The sequence below is a fragment of the Microtus pennsylvanicus genome, chromosome 5 (genome assembly GCF_037038515.1).
Source record: "Microtus pennsylvanicus isolate mMicPen1 chromosome 5, mMicPen1.hap1, whole genome shotgun sequence".
Taxonomy (NCBI): domain Eukaryota; kingdom Metazoa; phylum Chordata; class Mammalia; order Rodentia; family Cricetidae; genus Microtus; species Microtus pennsylvanicus.
Window position 1 is genome coordinate 117048613 of NC_134583.1, and position 12356 is coordinate 117060968.

The 12356-nt window shown below is 46.2% G+C and overlaps 1 protein-coding gene across 2 annotated transcripts in view; it reads right to left on the minus strand.

Moving 5' to 3' along the window:
- Myof (myoferlin) overlaps positions 1 to 12356 on the minus strand; it is a 139918-nt gene that overhangs the window by 77820 nt on the left and 49742 nt on the right. For both annotated transcript variants that reach the window (XM_075973937.1, XM_075973936.1), the window contains exons 6-13: positions 7578 to 7741; positions 6880 to 7008; positions 5656 to 5718; positions 5517 to 5567; positions 4460 to 4490; positions 3692 to 3807; positions 2780 to 2906; positions 566 to 669 (exon numbers count right to left, since the gene is read on the minus strand). In XM_075973937.1, coding sequence (XP_075830052.1) covers positions 566 to 669; positions 2780 to 2906; positions 3692 to 3807; positions 4460 to 4490; positions 5517 to 5567; positions 5656 to 5718; positions 6880 to 7008; positions 7578 to 7741 — 785 coding nt within the window. The remainder of the gene's footprint in view (positions 1 to 565; positions 670 to 2779; positions 2907 to 3691; positions 3808 to 4459; positions 4491 to 5516; positions 5568 to 5655; positions 5719 to 6879; positions 7009 to 7577; positions 7742 to 12356) is intronic.

Genomic DNA, 12356 nt, shown 5'->3' on the forward strand with positions numbered 1-12356 from the left:
TATCCTATTGATGAAGGATGACTGGGTCCACTGTGGGCAGCACCATTCCCTAAGCAGGTGGTCCCGGGCTGTGTAAGAAAGCTAGCTAAACATGAACCTGGGAACCAGAGACTGAGCAGGTAAGCTGTCTTCCTTTGTGGCTTCTGTTTCCAGTTCCTGTTTCAATCCCTGTCTGACTGCCCTTAATGATGGGCGCTGATCTGGAAACGGAAACAAACCCTTTCCTCCACTAAGGTGCTCTAGTCAGAGTGTTTCATCACAGCGGCAGAATGATGGCCAGCTGACGAGGATTTTGCCCAAGATTAAAGGAATAGTTAAACCTGAGAAATAACAGAAACAGTGCAGTGGCAGTCTCACTATTATAATCTTTGAAAGGCAGGATTTTCTAATTTGAGTCCTGTATACTTTTCACTTCCAAAATAATGTCATGGGGGGAAATGTGGCATAACCAGATTCAAATAACCAGTCTCTCTGCAGGGTTGCCCACTAGGATTCACCCCCAAAGAAGTCATGGCACTTTAAATGTCTGTTCTGAGAGATACACACATTTAGATCACATACAAACCTTTTTCCCAGCAAAGGAGACTTCTACGAACGGGTCCACGAGATTTTTCTTATCTGCGGTGCCACCAAATATTTCCTTCACCGTCTGTGAGAAGGCATCGTCCACTGGAAAGGGAAAGTCACACGGCAGAAATCAAACCTACTCTCTTAAAACAATGAAATTAAACAACACATTGAAAGAGATTTAAGAAGAGGTGGCAAGGGAGCAGCAGAAATTCTCTTTTCTGTTGAGAGTGGGGGAGGGGAGTGGGAGTGAGGGAAGGAAAGAACTCTTTTCTCCCTGCAAAGTCTTAAAATAATCAAGAGTGCCTTGAGAAATAAACTGATAAATTCCTATGTTAAAAGGAACTAATCATTCATAGAAGGAAGAAGATTCCAGATATCAATTTGGTTAGGGTAAGAGCCAATTGTCAAATTCAGGCCTTTGTCCAATTTGGAGAATGCGTATCAAGGCCCAATATAACATTTTAGAGAAATGTAAGAAAAGTCAATATACTCCTAAGCAGTGTAGTTCTCACGTGCCGACACACTGCACATGTGAGTGCCTCTGTTTCCTCAAACTCCAAACTGGACAGAAATCAATTGATTGGCCAGTGTAGGAAGAATGATATGAAGCTAAATTTAATAGACTGGAGATACTTCTGAGCGAAAGACAGTATGGGAACATTCTAGAATCTTTGAAAGGAGGGAAGACTTCTGAGGAAAAGAAGGAAATCCTGAAGATGTCAGGGGTCTGTGCTGCCACCTGGGGACTTGGGAAAGAGTCCTGTGCCCCAGAGCCCAGCAGAGGAGGCAGAAATGATTAGTCAGGCTTGGTCCCTTTCAGAGGAATCGCTGTAAGACATTTGCTGTCAAGTGTTCAGCCTCTCACTAAATATGTCTCATAATACAATAGAGACATATACAGCTATTGAGACTTGACTATACTTTGCTCTACACCTCTTAAAATATTTTTCACTTGTTTCGTGCACATATGTGCCTATGATGTATGCGTACATGCTTTGTACATGAGGATACGTGCATAACATGACTTACATGTGGAAGTCGGAGGACAACCTTGGGTGTCTAGCTCTATCTGCTGACTTGTTTTTGAGGGAGGCTCTTTCTTGAGTTGTTTGCGACTATACTACGCATGCCAGGTTAGTGGTGCGCCCAGCTTCAGGTTTTAGGGGCACTAAGCCCATACAAGCCACCACATTCAGCTTTTACCTGGGTTCTGGCGATCTGAAATCAGATCCTCAAGCTTGAAGAGTGGCATTTTTACCCACTGGGCATCATCCCAGCCCCTGCTCAGCTATATTTAATCGTCCAATAATAAACACATTCTTTGATATAAAACTTTAACATTTTCTTTAGGACAAACAGAGGTTAATAGGGGCCAGTTGTATGTTTCAGTAGGAAAAGGCACTTTCTACCAAGCTCTACAATCTGAATTCAGTCCCTATGATCTGTTAGGTCCAAATAAGACCCCCAAAATGGCAGTTCTGGTGACAGTGTCCTAAACATACCTTTACCAGGAACCTCCCTTAGTCCACCTTCAAAGACCACCTTCAGGCAAAGGCATCTAGTTCCGGGTCAATCTGAGCAACCTGTATCAGCTTAAAGACACCAGCCTGCTGCTCTCTGGCCCCCAAGAGAAAGCTTGGCAAATTGGTCCCCAATAAACCCTTCTTTCTACCAAATTCTACCAATTTGGTCCAGTTCAGTGGCTTCACTGCACCCTTGCTTACAAGACCCACATGATGAGAGGAGAGAAGAGACTCCCACAAGCTGTTCTCTGACTTCCTGTGTTCTCTCTCTCTCTCTCTCTCTCTCTCTCTCTCTCTCTCTCTCTCTCACTCTCTCTCTCTCTCTCTCTCACACACACACACACACGCTCACACTCTAAATGTAATGTTCAAATAAAAAGGAGGTTGAAAGCGCTACTGCTCACCTCTCTTTATCAGTCTCTAGACGGAGACTGAACATAGAAGAAAGAAACAACCATGCAGAATGGGCCAAAGGCAGGTGCTCAAGAAGGAAGATGGATGAGCAACGGCTTCCCAGCAGCTACTCAGAAAGCATCCAGGAAGTAGGGGGGTAAGTGGAAGTAAATCTAGGAAGGCCTTTCAGGGGGAACCCATGGAAATAGTATCCATCAGCATTCGGAGTGAGTCCGACATGTACCATCTCAAAGACTTCTGAAAGCCCCACGCATGACTAGGGCAGTACATACTCTGGGGGATGTCCTCCGCTCGGTAGATCTTCAGCAAGAAGGTTACCCACCGGAGGGCTACCCCAGCTGGAAGTAACAAGTTGCTCTCCACGTCATCGCTGTCATTATCACGATCTCGTTTCTCGGGCTATCAGAGATACGTGGTTAAAATCGCACCGATAAAAAGATGCATTTCCAAAAGAAACCAAGCTATTGATGCCAAGAACTGACCCCATTATGATCTCTAATGTTTGGAGCTTAAAGGTTCACCCACTGATTTTTCTTCAGCCTCAAAACCTCTACAATATCAATGCTTCAATACTTCTGCATCCTTCTGTAGTCCCATGAAAACCCATTTTAAGGATGTGTGTGTGTGTGTGTGTGTGTGTGTGTGTTCCTGTGTTCTCACTTCTCTCTGGCCAATTCATGTTCCTAGTTTGTTGTCTGATTTCTCAGAACTATCACTAACCCTTTGGGAAGAAGGAAGTGATGAGGTAAGGAACCATCGTACATAAGAATTCAGGTCTTTCTAATGATACAAAGAAGTTATTAAACACAATACATTTCTTAACTTAAATACTTATTCCTGGATGGTCTGGTGCACACATAGCACCACATCCCAGCACATAGCAGGTGAAGTCAGGAAGATCAGAAGTTCAAAGCTAACCTTAGCTACAAAGCTCTAACCAGAGCTGAGGCCAGTTTGGGCTACATAAGACCCCGTCTCAGTGCCCTTGGCCTCTAAAAGAAACACTCACAAATACTAGGAAGCACCGAAAAGGAATCTGAGCTACTATGATCATCAGTGACCAGAAAAGGACAGCTTCTAGGAACTGGAGGAATCATGGGTGACAGTCTGGAGTCTGAGCTCTGTCTCTCAGCCCACTTGCTTAATTTCTATTCAACAACAGAAGGTAGACGATGAGGACTCACAGGGGGTTCATCTCCGGTTCCCAGGACAAACATGCTGACTTTCATGTAACCTTTGGCACCTGAGCTGGCATCTTCTGGGTCATTGAGAAGAAGCCATTTCCTCATGACAGCATGGCCTAGGAAAGAAACAAAGGACAGGGACATTATGAAGATCTGCTGCGCTGGGTGGTGGTGGTGCATGCCTTTAATCCCAGCACTTGGGAGGCAGAGGCAGGCGGATCTCTGTGAGTTCGAGACCAGCCTGGTCTACAAGAGCTAGTTCCGAAACCGGCTCCAAAGCCACAGAGAAATCCTGTCTCGAAAAAGAAAAAAGAAAAAAAAAGAAGAAGATGTGCTGGCAAGTCTGTGATTTCATTCAAGTCCCCAATCAGGTCCACCTATCAACATCTCATGTCCTCGCTCTGCCGACATCTTAGTCCCACCCTCCTATCCCGCTGTGACTCAAGCAAGAACCTTTAAGCTCCGTAGCACTTTCGTAATTTGATCTTAATAATATCAAGAGATCATCACAAAACCAAGACATTTACCTATCTATGAGTGTTAAAATCATCAAACACCCTCCCCATCTCAGAAACAGCGCTCCTGTGATGCACTTGTCCGCATGCCTCTATGGAAGACGAGTTCTTCGCTAGCATTTATGAGGACCTGAACTCGATCCCCTCCATTGAAAAGACAGTTCTTCAGTCTCTGAGATTTTCTTAAGCTCTAAAATTTTCTTCAGAATTAGAAGGAGCTGAGATACAGGTTGATAGGGAGGACATTACTTACCAGGTTCATCATACACAAACCCAACATCAATCTGGGGAAAAGATGAAAGCAAGTTAAATGGTCAGCATTGTGTTTGGATACAGTACCCTTCCTCTTGAATTTCTAAGATCTAAATTTCCACCTTATCCAGTCTGCATCAGCACCATGCCTGATGTAGAAGACTCTTAATGAATCATTGTTGACTAAATGATTTAGGGTTGGAAGAGACCATGAAAGCGGGGCGACCCACATGTCCTAGTTTGCCTGAGACATTCTTAGTGTCAGCATTGAAAGTACCTGAGAAAACTAGGACCATTAGTCACCCTGCAGAACATCACCTGGCCCCATCTCCCGCCCCACCCTCCTTCTTCTCTGGTTGGTCAGTCCTAATGTGAGCACTAATCTACTCTCTGGTAGGACAGTTCCATGATGTCTTTCCACATCTTCATAGTGATGACTCCATCTTGCAGATGAAGTCACTGAGGATCAGCGCGGTTAAGAGATTTCACCAAGGTGACAAGCAGGGATATGACCAGAGGTGTTTCTGACCCAGATCATCCTATGAGCATTTCAGGGACTGGAGCTTCTTCAGAAGGTAGCTCATCCTCTGAGAATGGCTGAGGTGCCAATCAAGAATCGGGCCAGGGAGAACAACTTGAAAAAGTGTAGCTTCTCTGGCCCAGCTTCACTCTCCTTTCTCATTAACTTCACTGGCTTTGTGGACGGAGCTCTGGGACCATTGGTGAGTATGGCTTGCTTGTTAGGAGGCTTTTTGCCATCACTAAGCACATCCTTTGTCGCAATGGCTTTGCTTCTATCCAGAGATGGGAGCTGGCAAGTGCTCTCAGTGACACACCAAGGTACCATGCTTATGGTGAGTTGTGTAACTATTAGCGTTATACTTTGAAGGCAGACAAAATCCATGAAGTATGCAGTAAAAATCATGGTGTCTGCCCTTTACCTAGAACCCTAAGATGTCACCAAGATGTATGCCCTGAGGCTTGGCTATGAATCAGTTTCTCTATTCTGAGAGTTCTCACCTTTACATAATTGAAAGAAGTGTGTTGTTGCCACTCACCTTAAACTCCCCCATCAGACAATCTGCCCTCAAGGAATGGGAATTATAAACCTGGAAGACAGGAGAGGGATGAGCTAATGGCCTTCATCCAGTGGCCAGTGATCAGCATCTCCTTGCCCCAGCAGCAGCATCCCCTTACCCGGATACTGATGATCTCATCCATGAGTTCAGATGGTGTGATGTGCACATTGTAGAAAAATAGCTGTCAAACAACACAGAACACATTCAGATATTAGCCAGTGACTCAGGTCCAGGGGATCTGATGCTGATAGTTTGTCACTTTGGGTTCAATGCCTGGTACCACGTACACACAAACAAAAGGTATCCATGTCATTTCATTGTTTTATTGGTAACAATGAGTTAATAACTTGGTTGAGGTGATGAATGTGAAAACTCTGAGGAAGACAGAGACTCCTGTTGCCTTCCTCATAGCAGCTCAATCAACATAAAGCCTACATCTTGAAAGCATTGACAGACAGATCTCATGGCTAAAGCCCCAAGTCCCTGGCATCTGTAGGCATCCATGTGCTATTATCTGTCGTTGACTTAAGACGTACGGGTTTGAAGAAAATGGGGTTCCCCACCTCATCTGAACAAGACAAGAGACAGGCTGTCGAAGAGAAGAAACTGGTTTCTTTTTGTGAATGTAGATAGGAAAAAAGACAAAGCCTGAACGGGGCTGGGATTAGAAGCTATAGGAAACAGAGAGAGACTAGGAAAGACCTAGGCACAAAAGCAGAGTGTGAAGCTCACGCCCCAGGAAGCTCAGAGCTGTGTCTCCTTGGCATAGCACAGCTGGCCTCTGAGAGACTCCGAAACCATTTCTGCCCATGCCCAGTTACGATTTTACAGTGTCTGAGATGACTGGTAAGGTGTTACGCATCACTGAGTTGTCATAGAAGTCATCAGAACCAGACTGTGTTCTCAGTACAAGGAAAAAAAAGGCCTTGTTTGCTCATGAGGCTTTCCTTTAATGTGAATTATTTTTGTAGCCAAGAAAAATTTGATACCCCTTAAAACATGAATCGCATAGTGGCACAGTCAACCTTCAGAGTCATTTTGTACTCTTAAAGAGAAAGGGTGGATGCAGGTGACGTCACATGTTCCGTCACCAGGATGAAGGGGCCCACAGGGAAACTGAGAATGACGGTCGGAAATCAATGGACGCTAGTTAGATGGCTTCAAGCCCACACGGCTCTCACGTCCCTCTCTGTGCTTTACACTGAAGTCCTGGGCTGAACCTTCCAGTCCTTAGCCCTTGTGTTTCCCTCCTCTGTGAACCGGGTGGAATTGGCAGGAGGAGGGGGCGTGTACAAACAGGACAGACTGGGCGAGCAGGGCCGCGCATTCTCCGCCCACTTACCTCATCAAAAAATGGATTGTTCCCTCTCTTGATTCTTGTTCGGTGTGTCTGACCACAGATGTGGACTTTCACCACGGGCCTTATGTTGTTGCCACATAGCTGTCGGCCCTCAATCACTCTCACTCGGATCTGCAGGCACAAAGCAGAGCTGTTAGCAGACTCTCCCAGTTGTGTGGTGCAAAGGAATCCTCAGGCGTAAGGATGGCTGAAACCAAGCAGGCACTTTTTACAATATTGAGACCCTCAGTCTGGAAGGGGCATTCTCTGAACATCTCCAACCTGGGAACTGTGACGGGTTCCTCAACCCAGATCAGCTGAGTAGGAGAAAGGATTCAGAGCTAGACTGGGAAGGGCAGGGAAGGCTTAGGTCCTGGCACTGTAGCCCTTGGCCTGCTCGTCAAGTGTCTCTGTGATAAACTCAAGCTGAGCACTATGATAAACTCAAGCACAGAGCTGCTATTCCTTGCTAATTAGCTCCCACCTACTTCCAGAGGGAAGGAAGGTTACTGTTACATCCCTCTGAACAGCTCGTCTTCTTTGACTAAACCCTTTGTGTTCGTAGGACTCTCCTTTCTGGGTTCATGCCCTGATATCCCTTCCAGCAGATGAGCCCCTGTGCACAGGAAGAGGTCTATCATGACATCACAGCAGTGGCCATGGGGTGACAGCAAATACACAGAGCAGCAGAGCCCTCCCACCTGGAAGTCCTGCGGCTTGTTGGACAGCATCCGCCGACTGTTCTTTCCTCTGGTGATCCTCCGAGCAAGCTGAGCCTCTGACAGTGTCCCAGATGGCCCCTTGGGTCCAGGGCCCCTGACCATGCCATCTACCCTGTCTTCATCCTGATCTTCATCCTCTTCTTCTGAAATATGGAAGGGGGTCCAGTTAGCTATGGTCCTTAGCCTGCAACTGTCTAGCACCCTGGCTTCCTGAGTGTGACCTGTTTCCCAGGTAACAGGTGAAAAAGAGATGCTTTTGGTGGCTCTGAGTGGCAAGCTGGGGCTTAGACGCAGCTTCTTTAAGAAAATGCATTTCTAGTGTATTAGGACCTTTGGTTGGACTGTCTTCGAAGAGACAGAAGAACGGCAGAGAGCACAGGGAGAAGAATATTGTGGCCTTGGATTGACTGATGAGTGTGCTCTCGTCTCAGGAGCCAGCTTGAGAGACAAGGAAATGCCATGGAGAACCAAACTTGTAGCCCTTTACCTCCACCTCCTGCCTCTCACAGCAGGTCCTCCTCTAGAGACTGACCCAGAAGCCACGCTGAGATCCCTGCTGCTCTGCTTCTTAATCCATGATCGCCAAGATTGCCCTCACGTTGGATGAAAACTTCCTTTTTCTTGCCAAGCAGCCACAGTGGTCTCTGTCCTCCCGTTGTCATTCTGTTTGTTCCTCAACCCTCATCTGTCCCTCCTTTACCTCCCAGCCACTTCACAGATTCACGGGAGAGTTTTCCCCACACAGCAGGTTAATGTCCCCACCTTCTGCTGTCTCTAAGGTCCTATCCCAGAGATGTCCCCTAACTCTAAGATACCCCCAGGAGCCCCTTCTCACTACCAACCTCCTCCTGCCTTCAACTACTCTCAAACTTTCTGTTCCCTAAGAAAACAAAACTAACTCTGCCCTTGCTTTCATTCACTAAATCTCTGAGACTTATTGACAAACGTTAGCTTTTCATTTCTTAACAGACAAAGAAGGGTGAGAAGATAGCACGCTCAACAAAGGGAGCCAGAGACATACAAATCCCTGGAGCTCATTGGTTAACCAGCCTAGCTGATTCAGTGAGCCTCAGGTTCAAGGAGAGTCTCCCATCTTAAAGGACAAGATGGAGAGCAACTGAGGAAGTCGTCAGACATTGATCTCACACACGTGTCAAAACTTCAAATCCTGGTTCTCTATGGGATCTAAGAAAGCCTAGAAGATGAAAAACAGCCCCATTTGTTCAATCTCCCTTTGGATTCTGAACCTCTCCCTTCAGGTCTGAACAACAGTAAGCGTTCCGTGAAGGACGAGGGAACCCTAAGTCCTTGCTGAACACACCCTCTACACAGGCGGCTTCCCTTCCAACATGCTAGAGTCTATGCTGCCATGGTACACTAACGAGACCCAGGCATGGATGTAACCCGGGGCCACACACAATGACTGATTCTTTCATGAGCAGAAAGCACAATGCCAGGCTAGGAACTGCCAAGTGGATGGGTATGGCATCTTCTCAGCGCTATCTTGACAAAGATCTACAAACTGGATGGTTTAAAACAATGTTCTCTGGCAGCCCTAGACTCTGGAAGAGAAATCTCAGGTGTTGGCACTGGCACATTCCACATGAAGACTCTGAGAAAGAGTCCTCCTATCTCTTCCCACACAGAGGCTCCTAGTGGTTCTTAGCAGCCAGGAGTCATGTGACCAATTCTCTGCATATCTGAGTGTCCTTACTTCATCTCCTAAGAACATCAGTCATGGGATGCAGAGTCTGCCGTAATCCAGGACAGCTTCATCTTAACCAACCACATCCACGCACTATTTCCAAATGATGGGTTCTGAAGTTTCACATACACATGACTTTCTAGGGGACATTACTCAACCCGCTAGAGAAGGCATCTCTTGATTCTTCCTAGTTTGCTTAGCTACTTCTCTACACGGGCAGCTCCGGTCCATACCACCCACACCAGCTGCCTGCCTGGTACTCCCCCGATTCCTTCTGTAGTCTCCTAGGTGCTGGAGCCTGTGATCTAACATTGTGGTTGCCCTCCTTCTATCATGCATCATCCCCACGTGCTTGTTCAACTTTATGCTTCTTCCCCTCTGCCCCTAGACAGCTCAGCCCATCTGAGAAAGGCACACACCATCTCGACTGGCCTCACGAACCTAAAGTGGATGTCTAGGGCGACCTGGCTAGCGCCAACATTTCTAAGACAAAGCCTGCTTGGATCCTGACCTGAGAGGGCCCCTATAAGCCATGAAGGTCAAATTGGTTCATCTTTCCCAACTCCTACCTTTCGTATTGCTGAGAATATGCCTGGATCATGCACAAGCTTGGCAAGCATTCCACCACCAAGCTATGCAGACATTCATGAAGCACTCATATACATAAAATACATAAATAAATAGATCCTTAAAAAGAATTATACTAAAAAATACTATAGAACATAAAAAAGGAAGCTTCAAAGCCCAAAAGGGTAACATTGCAGCAGGATGTCTAATTGCAATATTTCTGGGTTTCTTTTGTCTTTCTTTACTGTTGTTGTTAGAAGTTATATAACTGTGTGCTACTGTAAGATATCCAATATCCTTCCACCCAACTCTTGGATAAATAGCACTAAGTGTGCCCCAAGAAACTGATGACATGATTCTGGTACACACACACACACACACACAACTGAAGAAAAGTGTTTAGTGAGAGAAACACATCTGCCTTTGCTAGCACAGTGTAGGCCACACTACCTCATGGGCCTGTCGACAGAAGATGACAGGATACTTGTGCAGTGATTTTTTGGGCTCCTTTAAAAAGTGGCTTTCATTTTCTTTTGTGCATGTGGGTGTTTTGTCTGCATATACATCTGTGCACCATGTTCATTGCAAATCTAGAGAAGGCTAGAAGAAGACATTGGATCCCCTGGAGCTGGCGTTACAGATCACTGAGAGCTGGCTTGTGGGTGCTCTTCCTCTAGAAGAGCAGCCAGTGCTCTTCAACCACTGAGCCATCTCTCCAGCCCCTGTTTGGTTTATTTTTGAAGAAGAATTTATCACCTTGGCTGGGCTGTTGTTGCTCAGTTTATATCTTTTCTTTGAACTGACATGAGCTCCTTGTGGCCAAGCACTGACTTTCTCATCTCTGCAAGCAACGTGCACCGGTATCAGTAATTGCTTTTCTGAAGTTGATCAAATTTACCTCCAAGCAAAAGCGCTTTGTTGTTCATGACATGATATAAATTTGAACTACTGGAGTCAGGCTATGAATGAAGCTTTGCTTTTCTTTAGCTGGGTAAAATATACATTTAACAGATGGTTCTTTAAAAATAGATGTGCGGTTTTAAAAATAGCTCATTTTGGTAGCAGAAATGTACACTCCAGTCAGCCTGACTGGCAGAAGGTGGACAAGTTGCCATGGTAACAAGTTTCCAGGCTGCTAAGTCTGAGGACCGGCCGACTCAGCCCATCTTTCCAAGGTGGCCAGTGAAGGGGACATCTTTGACACAACATACTGCCAGTCAACCACCAATGCCCCACGCGCTACATCTCTGTCATTTTGACGTAAGGGCTCATCGAAAGTATTAGGTTGGGAGCATAGGTCCCAGCCCCCAGGCCTGGTCTGGTCTGGACTTCAAATCCCAGCAGGCCAGGTCCTGACCCCTCCCTGGGGGTGGGGTCAGGGACCACTCCCCAGGGTACTTAAGTGATCCCCCAAAAGAAGAACACGTGGTCTCCCTTTCTTCCTGGGGGGGGGTCACATTCCTGCGGCTTCCCGGTTTCCCCCTCGGGGCCACCTGAGAGCGCAGATCTCCCATTAAACCTGGATATTTCTTAACTTGGCTTTTTGGGAATTTTGCATTGTCAGAGAGCTCATATTAAAAAATATTCCTAACAGAAAGCATCCTCCAAAGGGAACTCCCGCAGAGTCCGATTCCTTGGTCAATGGTGAAAGCCAGCTTCCTCAGCTTGCGGAGGGCGTTCTCTGACCGTCTTACCATGGTTCTGTCGTTAAGATTTCACACTGTGTGCAGCAGCCACTGTGTGAGAAGCTGCCTTTAGCAGCACTTGTCACTGGCAGTAGCTGCTGGCAGATAAATCTTAGGGGAATGAGTGTTTTTTTTTTATTTCTGTGTCTTCTGAGGTCCTTTCTGTGACGCTTGCATTTTAATAAGCATATACTTCTTTTGTATTCAAGAAAGATAACAAGCTAAAGTTACAAAAAAATTGAAAATATCTATATAAGTTAAGGGGAGCAAGGGCCAGATGTCCTGCGCATGCCATTAAGTTGTGCAATAGTGAGACCGGCGTTGTGGTCTTGTCTTCCAAAACTTAGTTTTCTTCCCCCACTCCTTTTCCCTCTTTTTGTCTTCCATCCCTTTTTTGTATATTCTCAAAGAAGTGACTTTCTGCCTGAGTATGAAGCCAGCATGCTGAATGTCACCCTGACCCAGCCTTGGTGAGGAATCACTTTATATGACAAAGATACACTCAGGTGAGTGAATCCTTTTCTAAACCAAGACATTGTATCTTGTCATATTATACTTACGTTGTCCCTGGTACCACCTGCTCTTTGGCAGTACAGTGCATAGTGATGGTCTTTAAAACCTCAATCCAAGGGAACTAAGTGCTGGTTCATCTCCATCTCAGACCAGCCTAGCAGGCCGACCAGGATTATGGGAACCTCTGTAGGAGACCTGGCACGTGCTCGCCCAGGGCCTGCCATTGAGCTGTCAGGACGCAGCTTCTTGGGCCTGGGTAGACTCTCCAGTCTACAGTGCTACCAGAAT